This window comes from Rhipicephalus microplus, chromosome 7 (genome assembly GCF_043290135.1).
Source record: "Rhipicephalus microplus isolate Deutch F79 chromosome 7, USDA_Rmic, whole genome shotgun sequence".
Taxonomy (NCBI): domain Eukaryota; kingdom Metazoa; phylum Arthropoda; class Arachnida; order Ixodida; family Ixodidae; genus Rhipicephalus; species Rhipicephalus microplus.
Window position 1 is genome coordinate 125,061,230 of NC_134706.1, and position 18,804 is coordinate 125,080,033.

The following is an 18,804-nucleotide window of genomic DNA, read 5'->3' on the forward strand; positions in this document are numbered from 1 at the left end:
TAATGGTCTTCAACAACGGTTAGACTCGCTCAAAAAAATCATTAAAGGTCGATGAATTAACTAAACATATGGCATCCGCGCAGGCTCAGGTTGAAGAAACCGCTAGTTGTCTAGGTACGTTCGATTCACGTCTCGCTGAACTTGTAGATCGATTACGCTCTGATAACCTTGTATTCCGGGGTTTTCCTGACACAGAAGAATCGTGGCGAGAAACCGAATCCAAGCTAATCACATCAATAAGATCAGTTTCTGATTCCTTTCCCGATGGTGCAATAGAATGCGCACATCGTCTCGGTTCCTTCATTCCGAACAAGTGCCGCCCCATTATCGCAAAATTTTCGCACTTCGAAACAAGGGAAAGCTGCGAGACCAATTTAAACAACAAAATCTTTCAGTTGGCGAAGACTTTTCATTACCTACTCACACCGCCCGCAAAAAACTCTTTGTTCGGTACCGCGCAGCCTGGCTCTTCCAACTTCAAGCTTCGTTACAATAAATTATTTTTGAACTATAAGTGCTATGTGTACGACACTACTAATGATTCTGTCCATGAACTGATTCAGTATGAAACACGTGCTGGACTAAATCATGCGAATGCACGGTTACCGGTACAATAGCAAAACGATGAGGGAAGTGGCCGATCGCCTCATGCAGACACATTTGTCATGCCCATTCCTTTTACAAATGCAAGAAGTGTTCTAAATAATTGCTTTTATTGCTTTTCGTTGTCATCAGCAATCGACACGTGCAGCGCTAAAATTGTCGCCATTACCGAATCCTGGCTTCTTGCACACGTGCTCGATTGTGATATATTTCATGGCGCTTCTAATTTCACTGTCTACCGGTGTTACCGCACTCAGCGCCGAGGAGGGGGTGTTGTTCTCGCCATTTCTAAAGATGTTTCGTCGTTTCATATAGACTTTAAACCGAGCTTGAATGCACATGGGCTTGCCTAACACTGAGTCCTCCAAAGATAACCATTTGCGTATGCTATCGCTCGCCTTCATCATTTGCCACCCTCATCGACAATTTACATGATGCCAATAACCTGGTTTCATCTCAGTTTTCCTCATCACCCTTGTTTTTACTCGGTGACTTCAATTTGCCCAATCTGTTATGGAACACACAACCACCTGGTATAACACCCTTTTCAAATCCGGCGAAAGAATTTTGCGAACTTTGCTCTGTGTTTTTCCTGTCCCAACTCGTTACACAGCCGACCACAATCACTTCCACCACTGCGAGCACGCTTGACTTAGTCTTAACTAGTCGTCCAGATCTAGCTTTCCCTATAAATTTTCTGCCTAGTATTAGCGATCATTCTTTAATAAGTTTTGCTATTAACGGTAGCGCTCCTAAAACAACTAAGGTTAAGAAAATTACTCGTGTATATGAGAAAGGAAAAATTTTTAGGCAATGAACATTGCATTGGGCTCAGTTTTCGACAGTTATTTGATTAACTTCAGTTATTTTTTAGTTCTCGACGGTTAGTTCTCAGTAGTTATTTGATTATCTGGTGTAATTTTGCAGAACAGGTACATCTGTTGACAGAAAAATACACTCCTAATCGTACCATCACTTCCAACACACATGCCCCTTGGTATAACTCGTACATCAAGCGCCTATCTAACAAAAAGAAACGGCTCTATAGTTCAGCTAAATCGTCTTCTAACCAAGCACGTTGGGAATCCTATGAAACTGCTAATCGTACATATATATCTGCCCTAAAGGAAGCTAAACATTATTACCTAACCCACACTCTACCAGACATCATCAAAACAGACATTTACAAATTTTGGCGCGTCATTAACCCCCCTTGCAATAGCACTATCATTCTAAAAGACACAGAAGGCAACATATTCCTAACGCTTGCGCGATCACTCTTAATTGCACATTTTGCAATTTTTTCTCGGTTACAAGCAACATCACCTACCGGACATCAGCACATGCAACTATCTGTACTGTTACAGGATCATGGATCCTGTAACAGTACATTCATCTGGCATTGCTAAACTTATTGATAAATTACCCTTTAACTCAGCACCAGGCTTTGACGGCATCAACAGCAAATTTTTAACACTAGCGTCTTCAGCTCCATCATATTGACCAAAATCTTTCAACAATCCATAGACTCATCTACTCTTCCTTCGAAATGGAAAATAGGGAAGGTGATTCCTCTGCAGAAGTCCGGCAGCAAAAACTCACCCTTGAATTACCGCCCAATCTCACTGGCCAGCACCTGTTGCAAACTTCTTGAATATGTAATTTTCACCGACCTGCTTAACTTCCTCAACTCCAACTCAACTCAACACGGTTTCCATAAAACTTACTGTTGCGACAGGCGAGACCAGTGCTGGGAACTGAAAACGTTTATTCGTCGTGAACACAGTATTCAAAGCATAGGAAGAGAGAGGGGGTTGGGAAGGAGGAAAGAGCGGAAAAAGACATGACGCTCAGTTGCTGGCACGTCACGCGCCTGGCTCAGGTGGTAGTAGATAACATAACAAGCTGATTACAACATTTCTCCTCCCTTAGAATTGAAAACGCTGTACAGGTTTTCTTTCCCGGGTAGAGCGTCGCAAAACTTGTGGGGATTTCTGCGCATTCTGGATAGGCGGCTACGGTTGCGCAGATGCTACCTGGTCTGCGGGCTGCTCGTTCAACTTGCCTTCGTTGCTGGTCGGTGTGGGCGCCGCTGCAGCCGGAGGGCTCCCCTCGTCTTGGTCTCACTGAGCGCCGCTCCGGGCAGATGCCGGGCTTGTCCTGGAACGCACTTGGTCTATGTGACGTCGAACCACCCCAGCGGGTGTTTGTATGGTGACCATGCGTGACCCTGAAGGTGATTTTCCCTCGTGGCACGGCGTTCTCCTGTAGTTGAAAAGAATTTTCACCAATTTCTCTTCTAATGTGCCTTTGATTATCTACTTTAAAGCTTCCTTCATCGTCCGAACAGCTCGTTCGGCGAGCCCGTTAGACTGGGGGTGATACACAGCCGTACGGAGGTGTGTGATGTTATTGTTCTTCACAAAAGTGGCGAATTTTTCACTAGTGAACTGCGTGCCATTGTCTGCAACTATTGTGCGTGGAACACCAAATCTGGCAAAAATGCTGCGAAAGCTGGCAATAGTAGACGACGTGCTTGCCTGCCTCATGGACACGGCTTCAATCCACTTAGTTGCAGCATCCACGACTACCAGTATTATGCTGCCTGCGATCGGCCCGGCGAAATCGGCGTGCAGCCTGGACCATTTTTCCTGAACTGCTGGCCGACTCACTGGTTGAGCAGAGGCTGGCATAGGAAGGTTTTGCACGCAGTTGTGGCACGACGCTGAGAGGTGTTCTATCTCTCGGTGTAGTCCCGGCCATCAGAATGCCGATCTGGCGACCGCCTTCATTGCCGATGACCCTTGATGCGTCTCATGCAGCATATATAGCACCCGTTCTCGTGCTTTTGTGGGAACAACTCGATGACCCCAGTATAACAACCCAAGAGCTACGGATAGCTCTAACCGGCGGTCCGAGAATGGCACCAACTCTGTCTTTTACATGTTTCGGCCAGCCTTGCTTGGTGTACTCTACTACCCTCGCTAGTAAGAGGTCCCGCGCAGCTTGGAGTTCGACAGACACAGTACCATCATCGAAACTTGCTAGAGCGGAAACATACTCTGAGGGTTCGCTTGTTGATGGTGGAACTGGAGTCTGCAGCGGTAGCCGGCTGAGGGTGTCGGCATTTAGTAGCAGCTTACCGGGCGAATACTGAAGCTTGTAGCGAAATCCACCAAGGTAGAGAGCCCAGCGCTGTATTCGTGCTGCGGCAAACGCTGGCGTCGGCTTCTCCGCTTCCAGAAGGCCCAGTAGCGGCTGGTGATCTGTGACCAAGGTAAAATCTCTGTTGAGAAGATAGTCGCGAAATTTCGACACCCCAAAAACAAGGGCCAAGGCCTCACGTTCTAGCTGGGAGTCATTCCCCTCAGCAGTGGTCAGCGTTTGCGAACGGAAGCCTATGGGCCGATTCTCTTTTCCGTCCGTATGAAACAACACGGCACCAATGCCATGCGGCGAAGCGTCGCACTCCAGCTTTAATGGCTTTTCGTGGTCGTAGTGAACGAGCACCCCTGCCGCAAGTAGGCACTGCTTTGCATTGGAAAAGGCTGTTTGTTGAGCTTCTCCCCAGACCCAACGCGCATTTTCGCCAAGCAACTGGTACAAAGGTGCAAGCAAAGATGACATATTCAGCAGGAACTTGGAGTAATACGACAGCATGCCCAGAAATGAGCGTAGTTCCTGCACATTTGTCGGGCTAGGAGCCTGGGCGATTGCTTCCACATGTGTCTCAGTGGAGTGTAGGCCGTTTTTGTCGATTTGGTGCCCTAAGTACGTGACTGAAGGCTGACTAAATTTGCATTTGTCTAGCCGGAGTTTTACACCGTGCTGACGGAAACGCTGCAGTACCGTTCGCAGCGTCTCGCTGCTTCCCTGTCGCTCCGCAACCAACACATCATCGAGATAATCTTGCACGCCTGGTAGCCCCTGCAGGACTGTTTCGAATTTTCGCTGGAAGATGGCTGGGGCAGACGCTATGTCAAAAGGCAGCCTCTAGAAGCGAAATAGCCCTCAATGTGTCTTAATTACGCATAGCTTCTGCGATTCTTCGTCAAGTGGTACTTGATTATACGCGTCACGTAAGTCGAGAGTGCTGAAGTACTCTCCGCCGTCTAGGCATGCAAACATATAATCAATCACTGGCAATGGGTACTGCTCCAGTTCGCATACAGAATTTAACGTGATCTTGAAATCGAGGAAAATTCAAACTGTTCTATCTTTTTTTAAGACGGGCACAATGGGCGTATCCCACTCCGCATGCGCTACCGGTGATAACACCCCAATTGCTACGAGTCTGTCAAGTTCTTGAGAAACCTTATCATGGAGAGCGAAAGGAATGGATCGTGTTTTACAGAACTTGGGTGTAGCTCCTTCCTTGAGTTGAAGGTGCACAGGGGGACCGCTGATGCAGCCGAGTTCCGCTCTGAAAATGTCTTCAAACTCGATGACGATGTCGTCCATGGCCGGAAGGCACGTTGGCGATCCGGCTTCCGCAGTCAAGTTAAGGACAGGTGACCCTGCATTGCTCAACTGAAAAATTAGGTCCCTTCCGCATAGACTAGGACCGGGACAATTTAATACTACCAAGGAGCAGTCTACTACGGCACCCTTGTAGCCTACTTTCATGTCCAATTTTCCCAGAACGGGGAGCTTGCCAAGGTAACATAAAAGCTTGACAGATGAAGGTTTCAATGTAGGCCATCTCTCCCGGTTCTTTTGATATATTTCGCGTGGCACAACGCAGACGGGCGCCCCGTGTTTATCAGCATTGGCATGTCAATGCCGCACCACGTGAATGTCCTGTGGATTGGGGGTTCTAACTGCCACTTCCGAGATGAAGTCAAAGTCCAGAGGTGTATGGCTTCGTCTGCGTTCCCCTCCGCACGGTCTTCCGCCACCGCCAGTGCTCATCCCTGCATGGCGTGCGTCTGCCCGGTTTCACGTTTCCTCGGCGCGTCACTCGAACACATTTTCGCAAGATGGCCCGGCCTACCACAACGATAGCACCTACTCTTGGCCCAGCCGCAAGCGTGGGTGTTATGCTTCACTTCCGCAGCGTCCGCATTTTAGCGCAGGCTCGTTCGTCAACACGCTTTGCGCGCCAACCTTCAGTACGGTAGTTGCATCACACGATATCTTATTCGCGTCATCTTCTGCCGTTTCGGCTGATAGTGCTATCTCTTCGGCCTCTTCCAAGGTTAAGTTTGGCTTTGCCAGTAGCTGTTTTTGCAAGGCTTTTGATCTGACGCCACAGACTATACGGTCGCGGAGCATTCGTTCCAGCATGCTGCCAAAATTGCAGTTGTCTGCAATGCGTCAGAGGTGGACAAGGAAATGTTGCAAAGGCTCACCGTCGTGCTGACATCGACTGAAGAACCGGAAGCTTTTCGTTATCTCGTGGCGCTTCGGGTCGAAATATTCATCCAGCGCTGCAACGACTTCTTCGTAGGTTAGGCTGTTGGGGTTTCTTCGAAGCAACTCGTCCCGTAAAAATCTGCACAGTCCTCGTGTTTAACGCTGCTACGAGCAACGCCCTTTTTTTTCGCTGTGTCGGTAACCCCCGTTGCCTCGAAATAAGCCTCTGCATTGATGACGTACACTTTCCAGTTGTCCCTCTCGCCATCATACTCGGGAAGTTGGTGGTGGGCCATGGCTGCCGTCGTCACTGCGGCAGGTTCTGGAAATGCCGTACCGTGGTTTTTCTCGCCGTGTTCTTTTTCGTCATGGGTTTCGATCCCATCCTCGTCGCCACTGTTGCATATCCGGCGCACACACAGTGCGTGAACGACAGGCGAGACCAACGCTGGGGACTGAAAACGTTTATTCGTCGTGAACACAGTATCTAAAGCATAAAAAGGGAGAGGGAGTTGGGAAGAAAGAAAGAGCGGGGAAAGACATGACGCTCAGTTGTTAGCACGTCACGCGCCTGGCTCAGGCGATAGTAGATAACATAGCAAGCCGATTACAACACTTATTCATACGAAACGCAACTAATATCATTTACTCATGGACGAAACTGTATTTTAGATCACGCCTCATCTGCTGACTGTGTGTTTTTATATTTTAGTAAAGCATTTGACAAAGTTTCGCATCAACTATTTCTTTTCAATCTAAGTCTATTGAACCTCGATAATAAAATACTGAAATGGATTGAATATTTTCTTTGTAACCGCCATCAGTTTCTTACTGGTAATAATCATGACTCACCTGTAACGAAAGTTCGTTCCGGCGTGCCTCAAGGATCAGTACTAGGACCACTTCTATTTCTAATCTATATTAACGACTTGCCATCTACATTGACATCTTATGTTCATTTATTTGCTGACGATTGCGTAATTTACCAGGAAAGAATCAGTACTGACGACTCTAATGCTCTTCAATCAGATATAAACCTTATAAGTGATTGGTGTAATACCTGGCGAATGCAACTAAATATTAACAAATGTAAAAATTTACGTGTTCATAGAAACTCTACCACCCTTCCATTCTACCATATGAATAATATCCCCTTTAGACCCTGTGAATTTATATAAATACTTAGGTGTTCATATAACTTCAAACCTAACCTGATCTCTTCATATTGAATACATAACCAGTAGAGCTAACACCACGCTTGGCTACTTACGTCACAAATTTTCTAACGCCCCGTCATCTTTAAAATTACTACTTTATTAGTCATTAGTGCGCCCGAAACTAGAGAACGCCGCAGCAGTGTGGGACTTACACAATGAAAACCTCATCTTCTCTCTAGAGCTCCTTCAAAAGAATTCTGTTCGTTAAATGTTTTCCAATTATAACCGCACTTCCAGCATATCTTCAATGAAAGCTAACCTACGTCTTCCGTCATTAGCATCACGAAGAAAAATAGCTCGCTTAACTCTGTTTTATAAGATATACTATCACCCATTTCTTCATAATAACTTCATTTCACAGCCACATTACTTATCGCACCGTGTAGACCATCGCTTCAAAGTCGAAATTCAAGCAGGAAACACCAACACCTTTAATCATTCATTTTTCCCTAGAACAACTCGACAATGGAACCACCTTTTCAATGAAATAGTCAGCATCATTGATAATAAGTTTTTTCGAAAAGCTATAGCTAACATTGTTTAACTTGAAATTCAAGGCACCTTATTATAGTTCTAAAGTTGTATAAACAGGAATATTGTCATGTTACTTTGTTTGTTTTGAATATTTTTGCAAAGCCGTTCCTTGCTACATTGTATGCACTGATATTTCTAGTGGTTTGTTTTATTGCACTGTTGTATTACGTTCTTCTTCTGTTATTTACGACCCAAATTTGTATAATTTTTCGTTTCCCACTCCCATCTGTAATGCCCTCAGGCCTTGAGGGAAGAGTAAATAAATTAAATAAATAAGTAGATAAATAAATAAATAAATACAAGTAATTGCAGTATAAGTGCCAACAAAGAAACGAGTACAAAAAGATAATATTCCACCGGCAAGCAGCGAACCGGCAACATTCGATTTACGCGTCCGATAATCTGAGCTTTAGCGGCGGTCATCGCTCCGCCCATTTTATGTGCGTTTACACGTCATGGTTCAGCACCACCATTAGCCATTACAACGAGTGTGAAACACTTTTATTTTTTCGTTGCTGGCATCACGAAGCACCTAGTCTTTTTACGAGCTTGCAGCACACCTTTAATCACCCGCATACGACTTGTAGGCATGAAGTCTGCCAGAACAAGATTGCTCTGTATGTGTGCAGGAAAAAACTTTATATTTCATAGTTCTTTTTTCGTTCTTAGCCAATGTTAGAACTATCTGACACTGAGGCCAAGGAATGTATAGGGGATAATATTACAAGCAATTACAACGTGATTGTGAGAAAACAAAAGTGATGGAAAAGATAACCTGCCCCGGCAGTGACTGAAACTTCGACCTTTGTGTGACCGCGTGGGGTACTCTACCGCTGAGCTACGATGGCGGTCATCCCCTTGTCTGCTTTCGGGGTGCATTAAAACGTGGGAGCGTCAGTCACAGCAACCGGTAGGAGCTACTGGCAACCGATAGTTTGTCGTAGCCACGAAGATCCTGCTCTGCCGATGACCACGCTGTGGCGAAAGCACAAGCACAATCCACCAGCTGACAGCAGTCCTGGAGACTAACCTTGGCCGCCAGAAAACCTTACAAGAGCAGATTTGCAGAAAGGCGACGCAGCCGTGATCCGATGCAACGTCCTCACTGTGATGGAACATCACGAAACACAGAACTTCACGTGTGTAATGATGATAGTGAAACCACTCTGTTCGACGCCGGGGCTGACCATTCCGTGATCAGCGGCTAATTGAACAGCAACTGACTTGCACAGCTACGAACTTGCTGGATGTTTTTTTTTTTATGCTGATCACTCATTAACATAACTGGGTGTTTTGGAATGGGTGCACCTTTAGAACGACGACTCGTTGTGCCATTCATGTTCTTTGATACCTGGAACATCTTTGTGCTTCTGCCACAAAATAATATACGTGTTAAAAAACCTCTTTCTTCTGCGTGGTATTCATATGGTGTACAATTTTAAATGCAAAGCAGCTCTTTGACTAGCCTGTGTAACGCTGTTCCACCGTGAGCACTGCGCTCCCCTGGCCGCAGGTGTTGGGGCGGTGCAAAGTAGGTCACGGCTTTCCTCGCAGTGCGCGCTCATTGACGTCACCCTTTCCCTAGCCTATCGCCGCTCGCATCTCGTCATTTCTCTCGCTTCACTTTTTCTACCGCTTGCAAATTTCGAGCGCACATCGAGCGAACAGTCTTTCTGCGATGAAACTTATAGCAAACCCAACCCGCGTCCCGTGTCTTTGCGTTGTAAACAAACCTTCACTCGAGTAAAATTTAGCGAGTTTCGCTTCAAAACATTCTTCCAGCACCCGCGTCGATGCCCGCTTCAACCAGGTCAACGCCGTGCGCACCTCCGCTGCTTGGCATTCCATCAGGGTTCACTTCGGGGAGGTGATGTGTAATTTTTTTCCTAAGCCGTCTCAAGCAACGGCGTGTGCTTTGTGGCACCCCACACGCTTGCCGCGCGAAATGCCTCGGTTTGAATAATACTCGAGCTGGAGATTTTTACCACTTATTTTATTTGTAGCTTACTGAATTTTTAGGTGACGGTGAACGCGTATTTTTCGCTCACAACCAACAACGTCCGCACTGACGCTGGCACCGGAACTTCTCCGAAACAAGTCCTTTAGCACCCTCGTGTGCACAACACAACTTGCTTGGAAATGAACAATGTAGTTCACTGCGTATATGAAGACAATGCCTAGAAACAATACGAAGTAAAACATACTTACTGTTATGTGCTGAAGGAAGCCGCCTGCCCAGGTGTCTGAATTCTTGACAATTGTGACAGCAGGAAGCTTCCCGGCATCAACAGCACAATTCCGTCAGACAAACACACAAAAAACTCGCCTGTCATGGCATCAACTGTGTTTTGTAAACATCCACTCATAATTGTTTGTCATTTGTGCGGGACAGTTGCTGAGCGCATGAGCTTAGCTTATTTTGAAACTACTTCCTGCACGCATACTCACGGAACATCCATGTTGAGGGCAGAAAGGAAACGTAGTTTTGAAACGTTTTACGCACACTTCACCAGCTGCAGCTGCTCACTCTTGATGCAGGTACTAGAACATGCCGTTCTTAAACAACGACGACAAAAACGCTGAACAAATTATGGTACAATATGGTGCCCAACAGATGTAAAGCACCACACCGCGACATAGAGACATTTGTAAACAAAGCGAAAGGAGGTCAACCCAAACAATTTGTGGCTTCCTACCCTAATTAGCCAAACGCATAGCGTATTATACCAAGTTAAACGCAGTTTGTGGTAGGATGAGGTCAAATGCGACAAAAATCTTAAATTAGTGAATATTTGGCATTGGTTTCCTTCTTACAAATAAACATCAATGCAGAATCAATTATTTCGGTACCAGGTAAGTGGTACATAAGCATTGTCGTGTTGCCACGCTTCAAAATAATATTTTAAAAATAACAAAATGCCCCAGATGTCTCAGTTTGCCCCAACCTGCGAGGCAAAACAAGACGGTGTGTGAGGCAAAATAATACCGTGTGAAAAAAGTCAGTCCTTCAGTTTATGCAGTAGAAAGACTTGAAATCTACTCTGTGCGCGTTTAAGCAATCTTACAGAGCTCAGTGCTTGTACTCTACGAATTGAATCTAGAGATAACGCGGCGCCGTGTTGCTCCGAAACTCCTTGAAGATAAAACACCGCCAGTCTTTCTTTCTGCTATGGTTGTCTTTTGTTGAATGCTTGCACCTCAATAGATTATTCAATATTAGATGATAAGGATGTACTGACGTACCTGCTTCACTTCTTTTTGCCGCTTAGATAGTGAACTGCTCAGGTGTTTCATGGCTTTTATTTTCGCCCACCGGGCTTTCTTAGTGAATGAGTTTCAGACTGTTTTAGATGGAGTTTTTCTAACACTTGTTTACTTTTCATTAGGGTATGGAGAAACATAATTAAAGCTCATTCACAAGACGCGTTCGGGAACGACTTGACTTGAAGGTTTAGCCACTTTTATGCGTCTCTTTTACAGCATCCTTGAGAATACGGAAATTCTTGATGCAGCACGAATGAAGGAAGTCGAGTAGTGAATGCCAATGAGTCACTTTTTATATCGTTTACCTCCCAGGAAACTATATATTATATTTTCTTGTCCAATAATGAACAAAGAAGTATAGTTTGTAATGAGTGGAACCGAATCGTTAGAATATGAGGACACTCTTTAAGGCAACGTCTTTTTGTTGGGTTTCACCCCTCTCACATGCCAGAATTCAGCAAATAATGTCTCAACTTTGGCCCTTGGCACCAAACGAGTAAACAATTGGTGTTAATTATGTAGCTCGTAATTTAAAATAACAACACAAATAGTTACGTTGCTGTACTGACGCAGAGGTAGCTTCATGCACGGATCCGAAAATTTAACCGAGCAAAATTTCGCCCATTTTTGACAGGTCGCGAACACACTGACACTATCGCGCAATTTATGACGTGTGATTGCGGCGGGCAATCTTCATCTTGTACATATGCAAATGTAGACACGGACCAACAATTATAGCCTGAAAATAGAAACAAAGAAAAGTAGCTTTTGTATCAGCTACAGACGCCGGTAAAGTGAAAATTTCGCATTTTTATGTGTCTCATTTCCCCTACTTTATCCTAAATAGTATAGAGAAGTGTGTTGCAACTATGAAAATGCAAAAGTCACAGCTTCACCGCAAAGGCAAAGCAACGAACATGACAGCAACAATGTGAAAGGTCACGAGTAGAATGGCAAGGACATCTAAACGTGCCCCACGTTTCTCAGGCACAATTGACGCACGAAACGTACTCACAGGTACAGGTGAACACAAAATTACTTCGCCGTGTCTGAAAAGTGCGCCCTGTTCGCAAACGGAGGCTGTGCAACGATTTTAGTGACCTTTGTGTGCCCCGTAACTACAACAAAGTCGTTCCAGTGCAAACTCAACGCCTGCAAAGACGTATGATACAGCCGAAACCTATGACCGGAAGATAAGGGCACGCAAGCGATCGTACACTCCCCTCCTTTCCGTGGACCAAAATACGGGTGAGAGATGAGAGCCGTGCGCGCTCATTGCGCCATCGTGCAGATAATGCTGAAGACACAATAGTTCACCCCCACCCCACCCCCAAGATGCCTGCCAACGGCGGTAACTGGCAGATGTAAGTAACTTGCCGTTTGAACGATGAAAGACGTATCGCTCAGAGATTAACGCCTCGCATTGACGACGTGGAGGTCCCACTTCCGATACCGACTTTTTTCTATATTTTTTGCTTTCTTGCGTTTTCATATATATAAATACGTATACACATATAGTTCATGACACTTACGCCAACGCCAGCGGCGATATCCAGCCGAGAGGTCCATATAAACGCTATTGCGTTAATTGTGATCATATGATAAAGCTACCGACTTCATTTGCTGATGATTCAAATTTGGTTTATTCTTTCTGATGTGGGCTTCTAATAAGACATAAATTACAGGCTGACAAAAGCGTGCAATTAAGAACTCTTCATTAGACACAATATAATGAAAATGTACAGGCAATAACGCAAAGAAAAGTAAAGTGGATGTTATTAGAATTGATGTCAATGTGAAAAACTATAACCAATAAGGCGTCCGATGCTCTACTACAAATTGACGGGAGCGTTGATTTCTCTGCCCACTCTACAGGGTATATGCGCGCATATGAAAGGGGAAGCGTCCGTCAGCGCCACCTGTTGCCATTACGGCGAGTGCGGAACACTACCCAGCCCCTTTTGTTCGCTTGTTGGCGTCAAGTTGCACGCAATTGTTTTACGGGCTGGCAGCTGAACGAAGGTCTCAGGTTAAATTCTACTGGTGGGAAAATTGCCTTTTCGTTCGCTTTTCTCGCTTAACATTTACATTACGAACAGAGTATGGTGGTGGTGGTGGTAGTGATCGCACCACCACCACCACCACCACTACGAACACTTCTAATAACACTCGCTATACTTTCATTGGCTACACTGTTAGCTCCCATTATTACGGTGACCAACAATGAAAACGAACGCCCTGGCAGGATTAATGCCTTCAGGTAGGGGGCGTTCACACTTGGCCTCGAAAAGAGCGAAACCGATGAAACTCCGGAGACTGGCTCGTTTCGCCGCCAAAGCAGCCGGAAAACCACGCCACGCGGTCGGCGCGCAAGAATTGCTCCGAGACCGATTTTTCCGCCACGCGAAATGGAATCCGGTTTCCACTTCACAGCCTTGGGTGCGATAAAACAAACCAAGTGACCTAACCAGCCGGCCGCAGATTCAACATGGTGGCACAGGCGTCGGCGGTGGCTCGCAACGGCTCATATTGCAAAGTACCCGTGCAGCACGACGATGCTTTATGGCCTCAACGAGGACGAGTTCATCACGAGGCTCATTAGGATTACGATCGCCAAGAACTCTGGAAGTAAACGGTGCTGCGGCAGCGAGTCGGCATGCCCCAACATGTCTCGTTTTTGTGTACAGCCGGTTGAAACCGCGCCGCTGTTGCGGTGCGTTCGCTCATGTCGTTTCAGCTGGCGTATCTCCCAAAACAACGTTTGAAGGGGTGCAAGCTTTTTTTTTCACTACTTTTTGTCAATAACTAGGCTGCGAACTTTAGTTACCAGAAAGCCGGCAAAATCAAACCAATTTTCGCCCCGCCGCGGCGGTGCAGCGGCTAAGGTACTCGGCTGCTTACCAGCAGGTCGAGGGATCGAATCTTGGCTGTGGCGGCTGCATTTCCGATGGAGGCGGAAATGTCGTAGGCCCATGTGCTCAGATTTAGTTGCGCGTTAAAGAACCTCAGGTGGTCGAAATTTGCGGAGCCTTCCACTACGGCGTCTCTCATATTCATTTGGTAGTTTCGGGACGTTAAAGCCCACATATCATACTAAATCGAGTTATTGTCAAGGTAGCGACGGAAGCAGCGGCAGGTTGGGGCAGAACGAGTGTGAACAATCGACGCACGCGGTCGTGGTTTTGCGGCCATCATGGAATTTTCGTTTTCTCTTCCCTTCCCTAACGTGAACGTGGCCTAAGTCTGCGAGTGATTATTTGTCAGCGCAAACCTTGATATAAGTTATCCTGCCACGTGATATCCACAGGTAGGGGAATCGAATTTCGGCAGTGGCGGCTGCGTTTTGTATGTAGGCGAAAATGCTGTTGGCATGTGTCCGGAAATTTGGGCACACGTTACAGAACCCTAGGTCGTCAATATTTCTGGAGTCCTCCACTACGGCGTTTTTCATATTTCTAGAGATGGTGGTTTTGAGACGTTGAACCCCACATATCAACGAACCATATAGTTTAATTCAATGGTGCGCAGCGAATATCCCTTATCGCGTGCATACAGCAATGCTTACGCATCGTGGAGCAGTTCACGAGCAACTCAATCCCGCAACTACGAGCGAGTAGATAGGATTGGGGCAAAATGTTCGACGATGCATGTTGAAAGGGGGCTATCTTTAACGCAGTGCGCAGGTTCAGCAACCGGCGATAATTTTTCAACAATTGTTCCTATTTAAGAGTCTCAATCACGAGTTCGCCTCATTCAATTTTCGTGATTTCACCCAAACTTTATAGTGAAGTCTTTTATTGTCATGACTTGACAACATTAGGTATACGTGCATTTTACTCACTGTTATTGTAGAGGCCTTCGATGTAGAGTTTTTCGATGTCGACGGGCGCTGCCAGTTAGAGACAGACAACAAAATATACAAGCATACGCAAAGTACTTTGATTTTAACAGTTAATTGTCGTTTATTGTCAAAGTCAATGTGAAATTTTGTTTAATAACCTTTACTCTAACACTTCGGTTGTGCACATGAGGATAAGACATTATATGAATACTAATGGAAAGGTTCATCATTTGAGCCTTACCAGAATTCGGCGCGAACCTCACAAATTTGCACAGTAATTATTCATCGCACATAACACTTCATTTTCATAATGGGCTATCGGAAGCTGGTACAATCTCGCAGCAGTAGCTCCCGAATAGACTCCATCAGAAAAATTGGAAAAACCTACATCGTATTTTGGGTGCCACTGCTTGGGTATCGTGGTCTCACATGTAGCATAGCTGTACAAGCGTATAGATTCTAATTACCTCAATAGAGTTGAGATGCCACTGTTTCGGTAGTATGATGCCACAAATAATTTAGCTGTACAAGCGTTTCAGTGGGCGTCTGGCCGTGCCTCAGCAGAGTCCTGCCATTTTGTGTGACACGTCCCATAGGTTCTCAGCATCGTGAAAATTTCCAGGAAACGATGTCGGCTTGCAGTCCGCGAACATTTTTCCAGTGACGCCTTCCACCTCCTCCGAGACTGCCAGGTGTACTGACGTCTGTGCGCCATCCTTGACACTCTGTTACGAGGAAGGACACCAATTGTATTATACTCGGCGACAACTTTCTAGGCACTCAAGGGAAAGCTACGGAGTCAAATCATATGCATCCTACCACGAGTGAAGGTAGTTTTAAAGTAGCACGCGTATTTTCAGCGTGAAATATAAATGTTCCTTCTTTATTTTCTACTTGGAGCTATATGAAACAGTACGCTTCTCATCCTGTAATATATTCGTATTTATTTGAATTTATCAGTTGTGACTTCCTGTTTATGAATGCGTGAGGAAGTATCGCCTTTCTAGGTGCACCTCAAACGCTTCGCCCAAAAGCTCAGACTCAGACTTGAGTTTTAAAATAAAAGTTTTAGGGGTGAAGCTTCTTATAGCGGCACCCGTTCGTTTCTCGTAGTCGTAGTAGTAGTAGTGTGTAACCAGTCTTACATTTTGACCTCGAAGGTAGTGCTGGTGGGAGATTTCTTTTATGTGTTGTTGAGCAATAAAAAATTCGCAGCGTGAGCGCTAACTAAAAGCCGAGTTCTCCTGTCTCTCATTCCCCCTTAGCAACAATTGGCATGTACACTGAGCACTATCTGACAAGGAATGGTTGCTACGTTATAATCGCTGGGCGTAACATTTTTGGTTTTAGAAAACGTTTAGTGAGCGTTGGGCCTCAGTGCCATGAATACATGAACTAGTATATATCATGAACTCGAGGTGGCTAAAGGTGGGAAGTAAACACAAAGCGCAAGCCGTAATAAAGTGTGCGTGTGCCTCCTCTTGTTCAGTGCTTGGAATGTCCGCTGGATGACGGTGTTCCTATATGAGGAATATATGATGAAAAGATGCGAGATGGTGGTACTTGAAGTGTTTAATAGGTGGACGAACGGACGCACAGACAGATGCAAGAACGGACACATGGAAGGCTGCACAGATGGGTGGACGCATGGACGGACGCAGGAGCGGACGCATAGACGAATGCAGAAATGGACGCACAGATGGACGTGTGGACGCACGAACAGACGCACGCGCGGACGGGCGAGTGGATGCACGGGCGGCCACACAGACGCACGCATAAACGGACGGAAGCACGAACGAATGAACGGACGGATACTTCACCCCACCCTCCATCATTCACTCCGTGGATATGCTGCCATTGCTTTCTCTCTCTCTGTCTCCCAAACACTAAGCGGCATATGCGTGCGTCTAATTTTCCACAGCGTTACGAGACGCGCGCCAGGATGAACCACTTCGCGAAGTGCTAAATGTGCACAAGCTCCCCCTCCGTACACTCTAAGCCAAAACGGAGCAACAGGGGTATAGGGGTTGCTCCTTTCAGGGAGCAATTGCATTGCCACTCCCATTACTCTCCTAAAAGGAGTAACTGCAGAGGGAGGAACCGTTGCTCTCATTTCAGTTCCTCCTTCGGGGGATGAACAGTTACTCCCTCCAGTTCCTCCCTGCAGACCAACAGTTACTCCCACCAGTTGCTCCCTGCCGACCAACCATTACTTCCACCAGTTGCTCTTCTAAGAGCAACAGTTACTCTTTACCGTTCCTCCCACGTGTTCGCAGTTACTCTCTGAAAACCAACTGCACATGCTTCCAGTTACTCCTTGGGGAAATGAGTATTTATCTCGAGTATGCTTGTCACACGCTTAACACATGGCGAGAGCTCCTTGGAAGAGCACTGCTTGGGTGCTTCTAACACAAAAAGTGGACAATATTGAAAGGAAAATAAATGCTTTATTGTTCTTTTTATGAAGCGACGTGTGACCACACGTAAAAGTAGACTTCGCCACACCACAGCCAGCACTAAACAAACACCATAATACATCAAAGGTTTTCTGCGTCATCCGTGGAAAAACAATCTTGAATTATTAGCATAGGGCAGTCTGTGTCATCATTGGTGAGAGAAGGGCAACTTCTCCAATTCTGAAGAACTCAAGTTTCGCAGCTGGTGTTTCCATCAGGCTAGCGCAGCAGAACGTCACCGCAGGCATATGTGAAGCATCTCATTGCTGCAAGAAAAAAAATAGAAGTGTGAGGTTAAACATGCCAGAATCAATTCATAACAATGAGTCACACACACTGCAGCAGCGCTTACATTCTAGGATGTCTACTGCAAAACGAAATGTGAAAAAAAGGAAGGTTCGGCCAAACGTTACTTGGCAAGCCATATAAATGCTGATGTGGTAGACGCTCTTCACATGATGTCTCAGACAGCAATATTCTGGAAGAAAATGTGCAGCACCTCAACAAGGCATATTTGTAGTAGCTAAAGATACCCTTAGGTTCAGTTAACTTGTTTCCTATACACAGCTGAGTGACATTTCTTTGAGCCCATTCACCAATGGGCATTCTAAATGAGGTCATGTGTGTGGCAAATAACACGTACTGTCCGCTCATGTTAAAATACTTATTTAGCTCGTGCACATAGTTGCTCTCGATTCTACTGTTCTATCATACGCTGCTGCGTCTTGAATTGTGCAATACCTGTAGGCACAAGCCAAGCATGCAAAGCCTGCTTGAAAGCAACCATTTGCAGAGGCTATATGATAATCTTCAGTATATTTCTTTGTACCTGACGCAAACGACTGGACAAAACTATAGACAAATAAATGTAGACCGTGCTACCTTCAAAAAATGCTTTAAATTTAGAAAACTAGGGTGCATTTGTTCACTCGGTTGACGAGTCACAGCCACGAGATATGTAAACGAAGCAATATATCTTAAGGCATGCACAGATATTCTGATTCTTTGTTTGACAGTGTCACAGATAGCTTGCCAATACATATATATTTGAGAGCAACAAGATGTGAAGCTTTTATTAGTTCAACGTCTTGTTGGTTCACAGCCAAACAGGTTACTGCTTGTTAGACAAATTGGAATAAGCACACCATGGTTTCCAAAAAAAAAAAGCATTATTAGAAGTTAGCTCCCGGTGTGAATGTCTGCCTATTTATTTTGTACTGCCTTCTACATGTGCCACAAAGACATTTGTTGAGGATGTGCTACCAGTCAAGCCAAGATCGCATACTTGGTCAATGTGATGGAAATACAAACATTAGAAACACTGCCACCTCTAGTAAGAGCATAACACTTCAGTATCTTGGACTAGCAAAGAGGGGCACAAGAAAGTTAAGCCCACTCTTGCAGAACTTTGAACGCGAATATTTCAGAGTGGGGGAGGTCAACATGCTGTGGCACTTTTAAACCCACGAAACATCTGCAGAAAACAGGGTAAAGGCAAGTCAAGAAACACTGTTATGAAGGCCTGCGCATGGAC

At 45.5% G+C, this 18,804-nt stretch overlaps 1 protein-coding gene and 1 pseudogene across 1 annotated transcript in view; both read right to left on the minus strand.

The window, feature by feature from the left end:
- Window positions 1-2,366: 2,366 nt before the first annotated feature.
- LOC142767857 (uncharacterized) lies at window positions 2,367-11,003 on the minus strand (annotated as a pseudogene).
- A 3,904-nt stretch (window positions 11,004-14,907) lies between these two features.
- LOC142767618 (retinol dehydrogenase 12-like) overlaps window positions 14,908-18,804 on the minus strand; it is a 61,822-nt gene continuing 57,925 nt past the window's right edge. Inside the window, exon 7 of the mRNA XM_075869652.1 lies at window positions 14,908-15,539. Coding sequence (XP_075725767.1) covers window positions 15,372-15,539 — 168 coding nt within the window. The 3' untranslated portion in view covers window positions 14,908-15,371. The remainder of the gene's footprint in view (window positions 15,540-18,804) is intronic.